General features: G+C 41.1%; 1 protein-coding gene across 1 annotated transcript; it reads right to left on the reverse strand.

Annotated features, from left to right (window-relative positions):
• Positions 1-4,098: 4,098 nt before the first annotated feature.
• On the reverse strand, positions 4,099-11,907 carry LOC105917012 (NLR family CARD domain-containing protein 3; the record flags this gene model as incomplete). Its single annotated transcript, XM_036128003.1, has 9 exons — positions 4,099-6,119; positions 6,254-6,297; positions 6,624-6,797; positions 7,485-7,658; positions 8,268-10,065; positions 10,185-10,413; positions 10,515-10,587; positions 11,619-11,735; positions 11,834-11,907. Coding segments are annotated over 9 exons (3,219 nt in total), but the record flags the coding sequence as incomplete, so codon positions are not given.
• Between the last annotated feature and the right edge of the window lie 2,194 nt (positions 11,908-14,101).

Raw genomic sequence — 14,101 nt, forward strand, 5'->3', positions numbered from 1 at the left:
GATAGCTGTTGTTAAATATTGTAAACTTTAATAATAATAAAATTGTTCTCATCCAACAAGATTGTGTCATTATTTAAGCAGCTTCTGTATGAGAAACAGAGACAGGGGAAAAGAATGGATGTACATAATTTTCTCTTTTTGAATGTTTCTTCACTTTCCAAACAAGGACTGTAAAAGTTAGGTTCTAAATATTTCCAATACTGTTTAAATATCTCATTCAGAATGCAAAATTGTTCCGTTGTGTACATCTATTGTTTCTTTGATCACTAAACATATTAATACAATCCCTGTGTTTTTCTTTTCATTTTATACTGATAGAACTCTCTATCAATAGACTGAATTGAAAAATAAAATGGTAGATCTTGAAATTTCAAGTTGCTATAGTGAAATTGGCAAAATTATTTCCCCACAGGACATTTAATGGCCTTTCTACAGTTAAAATAAGCAAAAATATCCTGGTGGAGCTTTTGAGTTTTGAGTTCAACAAACCTTCAGAATCTCAACATCACAATTGAACCAGAGTCTCTGAAGACAGTTAAACATCTAAGCTCTTCAGCAAAAAGATTAAAATTCAAAGCTGAGCTAGAAGAATCTTGGATCACCTATATTAGTGTTTCAATGCAACAAACTGAGATCTGAATCCATTCTCTGAACCAATCTGACTGAGCCGATCCAGAAGCTGGAGAACCAAAGCAGCCGCTTCAGGTCTCCTCACATCTATTCAATTCAATTCAATTCAATTCAATTTTATTTATATAGCGCCAAATCATGAAACATGTCATCTCAAGGCACTTTACAAAATCAAGTTCAATCATATTATACAGATTGGGTCAGATTATACAGATTGGTAAAAAATGTCCTATATAAAGGAACCAGTTGATTGCATCAAAGTCCCGACAAGCAGCATTCACTCCTGGAGAAGCGTAGAGCCACAGGGAGAGTCATCTGCATTGTACATGGGTTTGCTGCAATCCCTCATACTGAGCAAGCATGAAGCGACAGTGGGAAGAAAAACTCCCCATTAACGGGAAGGAAAACCTCCGGCAGAACCGGGCTCAGTATGAACGGTCATCTGCCTCGACCGACTGGGGTTACAGAAGACAGAACAGAGACACAACAAGAGAAACAAAAAAGCACAGAAGCACACATTGATCTAGTAATCTGTTCTACATTAGATGGTAGTAGCGGGTGAGCCGTCTTCTCTGGATGATGTCACAGTTAACAGAACGCCAGACCAGGTGTACCTACTATGAAGAAAAAAGAGAGAGAGAACAAAAAGTTAAAAGCTGAAATGACGACAGTCATTTCAATGTAATACAATGCAAAACTGGAGAACAGTAGAAATCAGTAGAGTGAGAAAATTAGACCCTGATGTCCTCCAGCAGCCTAGGCCTATCACAGCACAACTATAGAGATAGCTCAGGGTATGAGCCACTCTAACTATAAGCTTTGTCAAAAAGGAAAGTTTTAACATTAGTCTTAAAAGTAGACAGGGTGTCTGCCTCACGGACCAAAACTGGGAGTTGGTTCCACAGGAGAGGAGCCTGATAGCTAAAGGATCTGCCTCCCATTCTACTTTTAGAGACTCTAGGAACCACCAGCAGACCTGCAGTCTGAGAGTGAAGTGCTCTGTTAGGAACATATGGGGTAATCAGAACTCTGATATATGATGGAGCTTGATTATTAAGGGCTTTATACGTTAGAAGGAGAATTTTAAATTCTATTCTTGATTTAACAGGAAGCCAATGAAGGGAAGCTAAAATTGGAGAAATATGATCCCTCTTGTTGATTTTCATCAGAACTCTTGCCGCAGCATTTTGGATCAGCTGAAGACTTCGAACTGCATTTTGTGGACTTCCTGATAGTAAAGAGTTACAACAGTCCAGCCTTGAAGTAACAAATGCATGGACTAGTTTTTCAGCATCACTCCTGGACAGAATGTTTCTAATTTTGGCGATATTCCGGAGGTGAAAAAAGGAAACTCTGGAGGTTATCACATTCTGTGTCAACATGGATGTTAAAATCACCCACTATAATAGCCTTATCAGTATTTAACACCAAATCAGATAAGAAATCTGACAACTCATCCAAAAACTGAGTGTAAGGGCCTGGTGGACGATACAAAACAACAAACAGAAGAGGTTTTATTGCTTTGCAGTTTGGATGAGGGAAACCGAGGGTTAAATGTTCTAAAGAACTGTAGTTATTAATTGGCCTGGGACTAATTGATAAATCAGACTGAAAGATGGTTGCCACTCCTCCTCCTCTTCCCACAGATCTGGGAATGTGGAAATTTGAATAACTGGAGGGGGTTGACTCATTTATACTAACGTAGTCCTCTTGTAGACAGGTTTCTGTGAGACAAAACAAATCAATCTGTTTATCAGAAATCAATTCATTAACTAACAAAGTCTTTGGAGGGAGAGACCTTATATTTAATAGACCACATTTAATTGTTTTATTTTTAGGTTCAAGGTGAACCGTATTGATTTTTATTAGGTCTTTATGATTTGTTCCTTTTAGATAAGTTTTTGATCTGTTAAGTTTTGGCCGTGGGAAAGACACCGTCTCAATAGGATAATGGATGGGCAACAGTACAGAAGCTGCAGAGAGGTGTGTTAAACTACGGCTCTGCTTCCTGGTCTGGACCCTGGGTTGTCAGCATTTAGGAGAACTAATAAATCCGGCCAGATTTCTAGAAAGAAGAGCTGCCCCATCCAAAGTAGGATGGATGCCGTCTCTCCGGATCAGACCAGGATTTCCCCATGGCCTTCTAAACCTTCTCTCCTTTCACCATCTGAACTCCACATTCAGTCACATTAATACAGTTACAGGTTTAAAGTCACCGCTTGAGCTCAAAGTGCACTTACCCAAATGGTTGCTCCATGTGCTTCCTCCATCCAAACCGGGTCAGGTTAAAGGTCAGACTGTCAAACAGGAAGTAAAGGGTTCCACTTCCTTTTATAGGGCGGGGCAAAGCAGGCTCTAGCAGCAGGGCTCGATTTCTGAGGCCAGAACACGTCTCTGCAGTCTGTCTGTCCATCTGATCCATGAAGAAAATGAAGCTGACATCAGGGGACACCAGAATCACAGCTTTGTCATCAGAACCTTCACAGTGGAGCAGCTGCTCTTTAGACCAGGGTCTCAGGAGAAACCTGTCTCTGATGGTTTTACTCTGAATGGAGATCAAGAAATGTTGCCTTTTGTTCTTCATTCGGTCGTTTGAGAACTTTACACTTTGAAATCATCATGTCCAACAATTTATCAGCAACCAGGACTTACCAGAATCATTTCATCTTAACTTTGGTTTCATGTTGTAGTGACCATTCAACAGGTCAACACTTGTTTCATGTTTTTTATCGTTGTTTATCCTTGTTAGCTTGTTAGTCTTCAGGAGCCTTCAGAGAAATTACCCTACAGACCACACAGAATACTTTCTACAGACTGAGCTGTTTGATCACACAGCTGAAACACTTTCCCTCTATGACCAGTCTTTGTTTTCACTAAGTCACTTCACAGCATTAGAGTTTAAGTAATCTGAGCTAAACAAGTGTAAAGATGCAGGAGGTCTCACATTTAGCGCACATTATTTTACACATTTTATCAGGAGAAACATGAATGAATAATACATGTTAATGTAAACAGACTCTGCAGCCTGTGGAGGAAAATAAAGAATATGCCTAAAGTCAACTACCCCGTCCACTAGAGGGAGCACTGATACTTCCACCAGCTCTGCTTCAATGTTAAACAGGAAATAACTGCATTCACTGGTTTTATTAGACTGTCAAATGTGTACAACAACAAAATAAAGCAATTTTTTTAAACTTGGTTTATTCTTTACATATTGCTTTAAGAAATAAAATTTTGCTTTTTGTCTCTGCTCTTGTTATTAAGAATTAGAATATTTATTACATAAACCATTGATAAATATATTTTAATTTATTCAAACTAGATAAAGCTTGGGATCAAAGCCTGAGAAGACGTTAAAAACCCAAGTGTGAAAATCAAAAGTCTGACCAAAGAACTGATAATAATGAGTCTTATCATCAATTATGTTCAGTTAGTTTAACAACTTCACACATTTCTCTATTGCTTTAATGAAACTGAAGTTGATTTCAGAGAAATGACTGAGCTGTTTGATCACACAGCTGAAACACTTTCCCTCTATGAGCAGTCTTTGTTTTCGCTAAGTCACTTCACAGCGTTAGAGTTTAAGTAATCTGAGCTAAACAAGTGTAAAGTTGCAGGAGATCTCACATTTAGCGCGCATTATTTTACACATTTTCAAAGGAGAAACATGAATGAATAATACATGTTAATCTAAACAGACTCTGCAGCCTGTGGAGGAAAATAAAGAATGTGCTTAAAGTCTGTGCAGGGTCCCAACTCAGTTACTGTCTGCAACAACTACCCCGTCCACTAGAGGGAGCACCGATACTTCCACAAGCATTGCTTCAAATTTAAAAAAATATCTGCAATGATAGTTATTTTACTGCTTTGTAAAGAATGATTGTTTTATATTCCCAGCTTTCTGACTGAAAAAAAACCTCGTATTAAGGATTTGGGTATAAAGAAATAAAACACTGAAAAACATATTTAACATAACTAAAACAGGACAAAAAGCCAAAGAAGAGAAGCCAGAGTGCCATATAAATATTTCAATATGCTTTTTTGTTATTCCCTTACTTTTACATTGTAAGGGAATAACAATGAAAAACTTAAAAAATGATGTACTTCAACAAAACATCTATCTTCCAAATGAGAACAAATGACCACATCTACCTCAAAGGTTACAGGTGTAATAATCTGCAGGATGACTGATATAAAACCAACAGGCTTTGGTAAACATACTTAAAACGATTCCTTAGCAGGTTGATATATAGATTACCTGCTCTTTGATAGAAATTTGCAATTACTTTTGAAATATATTTTCTAGTTTGTGCTAAACATAGTTGAGGTAATTGTGACACTATGATCCTGTGCTCAACATAAACATTATTTCAACATGCAAAAAAAAAATTATACACTGGAGGAAATTGAGAGAATAAATGTCAGGTATTATGGGAATTAAGTTAGCAATTATATAAACATAAAGTTCAGCTTTGAACTCAGGAAGAGGAAAGTCCAAAAAAGCAGGATTAATCTGGTTAGAAATGGAATGTCACTTGTTTTTTAATGCTTCAGGTACATTTCATCTACCAGCATCTTGTCCCAGATGATCTGTGTTTAGTCTATACATCTTGATTTATTGTCAAGTTTTCCACCCGTGTAGAGTCAAGTTCTGTGTGTGAATGTAATCACACGTACATGAATGTCTTACGTGGACTAAGATAAAGTTAAACCATTCCAGGATTTAACAAAGACTGAAAGAAAAGGGGCGGAGTTTCAAGATCCTCTTCATCTTGGAAAGCTGATGAGCTGTCCAAGGTGCTGAAAATCGGGTCGTTGACCAAGTCCTTCCTACCTGGGTCAGTGTTTGAGATTATTTTCCTGTGTTCTGCACTGCATTAAAACATGATTACCTGACATTTGTTGGGTTCATGAGTTTTTCCTCTCTCTTTGAAGAGACCCTTTATGCTCAACTCAACACAGAAACACTGAGGAACCGGGGGACCAGACTGCAAATCCAGCATAAACAGCCTCGGTGAATGTTGTGTTGAAGGTGTGGAGGTGGATCAGTGAGTCACAGGAGACTCTGTAGAAGGACAGGATGCCAGCAGGACAGTCCACATACACCGCTACTCTGTTAGAGATGGAAGAGGAGAAGGAAGAGGAGGGAATGGGGATTCCTCTGTTGTTGTGGCATACAGAGTAGCGATCACCAGAGCAGTGTAGACTCCAGGACCGATCATTCCAGCCAAGCACACAATCGTCATTGCGTCCCTTCCTGCAGATTCCTCTGTAGCTCACTGATATAAAAGCCCCTCCTTCCCACTCAACCTCCCAGTAACAGCGGCCAGTCAGACCATCAGTGCACAGCAGCTGAGGCCAGTCATCAAATCTCTCTGGATGTTGACGATAGCACTGACGCTCGTTCACACGCGTCACCTTCTTGTTGCCTCCAGACAGTTTGAGGTTTCTGTGCACCGTGTTTGTGTCGATCAAGAGCTGACAGGAATCTGACGGAGAAAAAGAACACAGCTGCAGTTATTGATAATTTATTGATGGTGACTCCTGAATGATTGATGGGACAGTGTGAAGGTGGTTGAACATGAGCTGTGTTGCTGTCATGACCCGTGAAATATGTACTTACACTTCCTCAGTCCTGGTTTCAACCATCGGACTCCTGCAGGCTCCCTGAAAGGAACATGATTCAATTTACATGTCAATTAAAATATTATTCTTTACAGATAAAGGTCCATTTCAACATGTGGACACATCTCCAAAATTGAAGAATGTGTAACGTTCGGTCATTGCTAAGTTTGAGCACATCAGATAACCCATCAATCTTTTTAACCTCAGCAGTGAGGATGAGCACGCTGCCATTTACCCAAGTCTTAAGTGGATTGCAAACCACGATGAACGATCTTGAGAAAAACAAAATCGGCCAGTAAAAATAAAAATAAAAAATGCCTTTTTGCAGGTACACCAAAATCACACTTCAAACAGTTTGATCAGCTTACCTGAAAACTTCAAGTGTACAATTGGAGATTTTCAGTTCACCGTTAAGTGACTCCTCCCCCAGGTCCTGCAGGTTGTTGTCTCGTAGGTCAACTTCTGTTAGACAACAGGACTGGGAGCTAAGAATGAGTGCCAGAGCTCCACAAGTTCTCAGAGAGAGGTTACATGATTGGAGTCTAAAGGAAAACACAAAATAACAAGCATTAGGTAATAAGATTAGCTTTAAAATGTATAGGTGAAATACTCGTATGTTGTACTTGAACTGATGGGCAGCTGGAACACACATGAAAAGCGCTTGTTCAAAGAAAGTAAAGTATTAACTTTACACTAATATTTAATTAAATGTTTTTTTTTCCCAAGTGAAAATCAGATTGTTTTTAACTCGACAAACATCTTCTTTGTGTCGTCTTCGTCTTTTTGTTTTTTCCTTTCAGGGCTCGCCACAGTGAGTCATCTGTTTCCATCTAAGCCTTTCTTCTGAATCTTCTTTTCTCACACAACTACCTTTATGTCCTCGTTCCCTCGAGGTGTATTGGGCCACTATAGCATCATGAAGTCATTAAAATATTTTGAAGTCAATTAAAAAAAAATTTAATTGAGAAAGCTTCCTGGAGAAGAAGCGAAACGTCTTCAACTACGGAAAACAAGTCTAGTTTTCTTTGTTTTTTTACTTTTTTGAATTCATCCAGGTTTGGAACCGGTTCAAAACAGGACACAGGACACCACGCATTTTACCTCCTAACACTATTAGAAGACCAAAACTAAATATATTTTAGTTTTTCTAAACGGAAATCACCCTGGAAAATCTTGGACGTTATTGCAGAGACTTGCAAATGGGACTGTGTGGAAAAAGAAAACCTGACCTGAGAGTTTCTAGTTTGCAGCTCGGACTCTTCAGTCCAGACAGCAGCAGCGCCGCCCCAGAATCCTGGATGTTGTTGTTACTCAGGTCCATCTCTCTCAGGTTAGAGGACTCAGAGCAGAGAATGTGGGACAGAGCCTCGTAGCTTCTTTCTGAAAGGTTACAGTCGCATAGTCTGAGGAGAAGGGAGTGGAAAATACATTAAATATATTTAGTTACTTTTAAAGGCTTAGATTTGCAGTAAAGGAGGCTTGGTTACACGAACAAAAACCAGAGACTTGTCCTGAATATTGTGTGGCTATTTTTCTATGTTGCTCAGGACTTTATTGTAACTAATTCTGGCACTTCTGCTCCACTGCAAAAATAGACCTAAAAATAAGATTTTTTTTCTTGAAATTAAAGTATTTTTCCTTGATTTGAGCAGATAAATAGGACTATTTGCCAATGGGATAAGATTTTTGCACTTAAAATAGGAACAATTCATCTCCATCATCTTATTTCAAGTGCAGTATGTCTAATTATCTTATTTTAGGGGTAGAAATTCTCACTCCATTGGCAAATAATCTTATTTATCTGCTCAAATCAAGGGCAAATACATTAATTTCAAGAAAATGTTACTTATTTTTAGTTCTCTTTTTGGATTGAAAGGGGATTAAAAGAAAATCTTAGCACGAAGCCCTCAATTTGACTAATAGAAATTTTCAAATGCTTCAAACAAGACTTCACGTACTGGAGTTAAACGGACAATGGCAGTCGCAGATAATTTGCCAAAGCGACTACTTACAGAGCTTTTCTGGAGGCTCTGACCACCGGCAGCAGCCGGAGAAGAGCCTCCTCAGAAGAAGAGTACTTTTTCAGGTCAAACACATCCAGATCTTTCTCCGATGACAGCAGGATGAAGACCAGAGCGGACCACTGAGCAGACGACAGCTGACCGGTGGAGAGACTCCCAGAGCTCAGAGACTGCTGGATCTCCTCCACCAGAGATCGGTCGTTCAGCTCGTTCAGACAGTGGAACAGGTTGATGCTCTTCTCAGCGGACTGATTCTCGCTGATCTTCTCCTTGATGTAGCGGACTATCTTCTGATTGGCCTGTGAGCTGCTCCCCGTCTGTGCCAGCAGGCCTCGCAGGAGAGTCTGATTGTGCTGCACCGAGAGACCCAGGAGGAACCGGAGGAACAGGTCCAGGTGACCGTTGGGGCTCTCCAAAGCTTTGTCCACGGCAACCAGGTGCAGGTGCTTTTGTTTTGGCTGCTTGAAAATGGCCGACCAGTTGAGCGTTGGGTGTTTTTCTTCGAGCAGGTTGACGCCGAGCTTGACGAACGACATGTGGACGTGAAGAGCCGCCAGGAACTCCTGAACGCTCAGATGGACGAAGCCGAACACCTTGTCCTGGAACAGCCCTCCTCTCTCCTCCCTAAAGATCTGTGTGAACACTCCTGAGCACACCGAGGCGGCTCTGACATCGATGCCACACTCTGTCAGATCTGATTCATAGAAGATCAGGTTTCCTTTCTGCAGCTGATCAAACGCCAGTTTCCCCAGAGACTCGATCATCTTCCTGCTCTCTGGGCTCCAGGGGGGATCCGTCTCGGCTCCTCCGTCGTACTTCACCTTCTTCACTTTGGCTTGAACTTCCACAAAGTGGATGTACATCTCAGTCAGGGTCTTGGGCAGCTCTCGTCCGATTTTGGCTTTTAGTAAATCCTCCAGAACCGTAGCGGTGATCCAGCAGAAGACTGGGATGTGGCACATGATGTGGAGGCTTCTTGATGTCTTCATGTTGGAGATGATCCTCCTGGCCTGCTCCTCATCTCTGAATCTCTTCCTGAAGTACTCCTCCTTCTGTGGGTCAGTGAACCCTCTGACCTCTGTCACCATGCCGACGCACTCAGGAGGGATCTGATTGGCTGCTGCAGGTCGCGTGGTTATCCAGAGGCGAGCAGAGGGAAGCAGGTTCCCCCTGATGAGGTTTGTCAGCAGAACATCCACTGAGGTTGACTCTGTAGCATCAGTCAGGATCTCCTGGTTCTGGAAGTCCAGAGGAAGTCGACTCTCATCCAGACCGTCAAAGATGAACAGAACCTGGAAGTGGTCAAAGCTGCAGATTTCTTTGGTTTCAGTAAAGAAATGATGAACAAGGTCCACCAAGCTGAACTTCTTCTCCTTCAGCACATTCAGCTCTCTGAAGGTGAATGGAAATATGAAGTGGATGTTCTGGTGGGCTTTGCCTTCAGCCCAGTCCAGCGTGAACTTCTTCGTTAAGACCGTTTTCCCAATGCCAGCCACGCCCTTTGTCATCACTGTTCTGATTGGTTGATCTCCTCCAGGCGGGACTTTAAAGATGTCTTCCTGTCTGATGGTTGTCTCCGGCTTGTCCGGTGACCGGGATGCTGTTTCGATCTGTCTGACCTCATGTTCACCGTTGACCTCTCCGGTCCCTCCCTCTGTGATGTAGAGCTCGGTGTAAATCTGGTTCAGAAGGGTTGGACTTCCTGCTTTGGCGATCCCCTCAAACACGCACCGGAACCTCTTCTTCAGATTAGATTTCAGATGGTGGTGGCAAAGTGCAGCAGAAAGTTCTTAGAAAAGATAAAAAAGAAACAATGAAGCATTACATTTCTCTTAAGGCTGTATGTCAGCTGAGCCTTTTCATTCATGGGTAAATGCGTCGGGGATTTAGCTAAAGACATATTCTCACTGCTCTCCAGACAGTCAGCCAGGTTGTCCTGCTTCATCCTCCTGAGGAAGTACAGCGTGATCGTCTCAAATGCCTCGGAGCTGCTCCTCCTGTGCTCTTCATCTTCCTCCTCCTCCCTCTCCTCGCCTTCAATCTGGCTCCTTGAAAAGTCTTGGTAATCCAAGCTCAAAGCCTTCTGGATCTTTTGCAGTTCCCTCTTCACAAACGCGACAACGTTGTCCTCCAGCAGCTGGAACCGAAGAACGTGAAGCCTCAGACTAATCACAGAGCCACCCAACAGAGCCGTGTGGGACAGACTGCTTGTCTGTGGGTAGTTGTACAAATACTGACCGTAAATATGGAGTCCAGTTGTGTTTGCTTGGTTGGCTGAGAACTGGGTATGCCTGCGTTCTGCTGGTCCTCTCTTTGAAATACAGGAAATCAGAGAAATTCTGTAAGATGATTTGGTTATCAGGTTGCACCTCAACGTTTTAGAGATTTGAAAGTATCACTGATCAGATTAGGAGTGTTTGTGTCCGAATGTGGCCGGAAAATGCAAGTAGGAGCTGGGAAAGGTGTACACTGCAAAAAAGGAACTTAAAGTAAGTTGAATTTTCTTTAAATTAGTGTATTTTTCCTTGATTTGAGCAGCTAAATAGGACTATTTGCCAATTGACTTAGTATTTTTACTCCTAAAATAAGATAATTAGATATGCTGTACTTCAACTTAGATAATGGAGATGAACTGTTCTTATTTTAAGTGCCAAAAATCGTATTCCATTAGCAAACAGTATAATTTACCTGCTCAAATCAAGGAAAAATACACAAATTTAAAGAAAAATTGACATACTTTCAGTTCCCTTTTTGCAGTGTAAGCCCAAGGCAAAAGCATTCCAGTTAATACAGCTGGAGTTGGGATTCCAAAAAACAAAGAAATAAGTAAAAAAGGTTAGGAATCCAACATGGCGACGGCCGCGAAAGCTGTTGTTTTGTTTGTGGTACCTCTTCTAAACGTACAGTAAAACTGTACTTTTCGCAGGCAAACACCAGTTTTTATTTGTGTCTTACTGCCGTTGACGCGAGGAGATGCATGTTGAATCTGACAATCGGCCGTAAATAATTTCTCCAACTTTCCGAATGGAAAGTCCAACTATGTTGACCGTTACAAGTGATTTTTGCGATTGGAAAAATATTTATGTAATTTAAGATCAATTATTCAAGCTAATGGCGACTGGGGGAGCCACCTTTCTGCTGAAATCTGAGAACTCAGAAGAAAGAGTTCATATGAGAGCTGCCACTCTGAGTTAAATTCAAGGTATCTGACCATGATGTGAACTTTTAGATTACAGTGGTGAAAAAGAAATGCTCTGCTGAGATGAATGAAAAGATCAGTTATTCTTTCAGTCATTTAGAAGAAGTCATTATGTGCTTTCAGAGTAAAATATGTTGACGTACTTTGATTGAGAGGCAGGCTGTCTCCTGAAATTGACCGGTGGGTGATCATTGGACCAGTCGCTCCTGAAGGACACATGTCCCCGCCCAGGCTCACACGTATATGATCTGTCTCGGATCCTAGAAACGACCTCATCATGAATTTACTTTGGTATTTCCTGCGTAGTTAAGTACAGTTACGTTTTACAACTGACCATATAAGTCAAATGTGAACTTACTCTTTAAAGTTGGTTAACGGATTGTTCTTTGACCCACTGCTCTTAAAAGACACACAGCTGGGTTCGGGTTCAGATAGTTTTCTGTGAATAAAGACGGTTTTTGGTGAAATCAGTGCTTAGATCTGGGATGGGGGTCCTGGACACGTAGAGAATGTGATCTCACCTCTGGATCTCATGTTCCCCACACAGAGCGGCCTTAGTGGGAGGGACTCCCTCCTTTCTGTCCTCACTTGGCTCCATGACACACCGTCAACCTTCATATGCAGAAGAAACAAAAGCCATCACTATAGTGTAAGGAGGACAAATACAAGAAACACAAGCTCATAAAGTTTGGCCAACATCGAGGAAATCCCAACAAAACCAATACTGAGACAAACGTTCTGGACAGAAGCACTCCAAACCCCAAGCCATGGGACTGTCAGCAGTGTGAAAGAGAAACTCACATGGGCTGCTGCACTTCTTCAAACCACAAACTACCCAGTTTGAGACAAACTATTGTTGCATTTTCAGCCCCTAAAAGTAACTTTTTGTGTCAGTTTTATCTTCTGCTTTGAGGCTGTGGAGAAACCACAGTCTCCAGAGAGTAACGAGACGGGTTTTTGAGTTAGGCTCCTCATCTGAAGTTTCCACCCACTGAACTTGGGCATTAGAACTATACATTTTAATGAGTTATTTAAAAACACACACAACATCAAATTGTATTGATGTATAAAAGCAGGTATTGGGTTAATGACTCCTCTAAATCCAAAGAGGGTCAAAATTATGCATTCAGGTGCAGACGTGTCATTGGATCATTGTCCCATTGGAACACCCTCATATATCCCTACATCTATGACGCCACTCGCAGACACTGCATGACCAGGGCTCAGACAACCATAAAGGACCCCCCCACCCCCATGATGGGTTCTTCATCCTGCTGCCCTTTGGCAAGACGTTCAGCAGCTTCAAATGCAGAACAACCATATTTAACAACAGCTTCTCTCCACGTCATAAGACTGCTAAACTCCCAAAAACATCACCACCACCACCAGGGTCTGAAATTAACACCCACCAGACGCCAAATGCAAGTAAATCTTCTGTTTGGCGAGTAAATTTCAGAGGGCTAGCTTCCACAATGGTGAGAAAAAGTTTGTACCAAACAAGTCGTGTTTTTCTCTTTATCATTTGGATGGATGCTTCTTTATGTTCCTCTGCTTTCAGCTCGTATGACATCAAACACGCACGTACACAAACCCTTGCACATGTGATGCAAGTACTACGTCATGTCCATTTGCTAATAACTAGCATTTAGCTCAGGCTAATTACATAACGGGATTATGTGGAGATATTTAGGGTCAATCAGAATTTATATTTTGGCCGGTAAAAAATATGCTTGGCCGGCTGATTTTTACATCTACCAGCCAACTTGGCTGGTGAATCAGGAAGTTAATATCGGACACTATACCCCCCCCCCCCCCCCCCCCCCCCCCCCTCCCTCCCTCTCATACACACAAAACTAGTCACTTTACAGGGACACTGTGAAGTCTACTGCACTGAGTAACACCATGTGGTCTTATTACTGCAATCCCACTGCTACATATACTTGCTCAACTCATTTGATCCTACACATAACTTTTCTGTACATATAAAATGTCTTTTTTGAGTTTGCAGTTACCTTTTCGACGAATGATGAATACTTATATTTATATTGTTTCTCTTTTGTCTTCTGTTTTTATCACTCTGAGCCTTGCAACAAAAGTTCACTCACATGTACATTGTGAATTTGCAGTTGAATGACAATAAAGTTTGTCTGTATTCAACTGTCTGCACAGCAAAAAGGGAACTTAAGATAAGTAAAATTGTCTTGTAATGAGTGTATTTACCCTTGATTTGAGCAGGTAAATAAGATTATCTGCCAATGGAATGAGCATTTTGACCCCTAAAATAAGATAATTAGATAAACTGCACTTGAAATAAGATGATTGAGATGAGTTAATCCTATTTTAAGTGCAGAAATCTTATTCCAATGGCAAATAGTCTGATTTAGCAGCTCAAATTGTTGATATACAACATTGTTAGGGTACAGTTCATGAAGCTGTGTAGCAGGTTTGTTGCAGCAGAAATGACCAGAGGTGGGTAGAGTGGCCAAACATTTTACTTAAATAAGAGTAGCACTACTTCGCCATATTATTACTCAAGTAAAAGTCAAAAGTAGTCAGCCAAGAAATTATTCAAGTACGTAAAAAAGTATTCGGTAAGAAGGCTACCCAAGTACTGAGTTACTACTCA

Source organism: Fundulus heteroclitus, chromosome 24 (assembly GCF_011125445.2).
Source record: "Fundulus heteroclitus isolate FHET01 chromosome 24, MU-UCD_Fhet_4.1, whole genome shotgun sequence".
NCBI classification, from domain to species: domain Eukaryota; kingdom Metazoa; phylum Chordata; class Actinopteri; order Cyprinodontiformes; family Fundulidae; genus Fundulus; species Fundulus heteroclitus.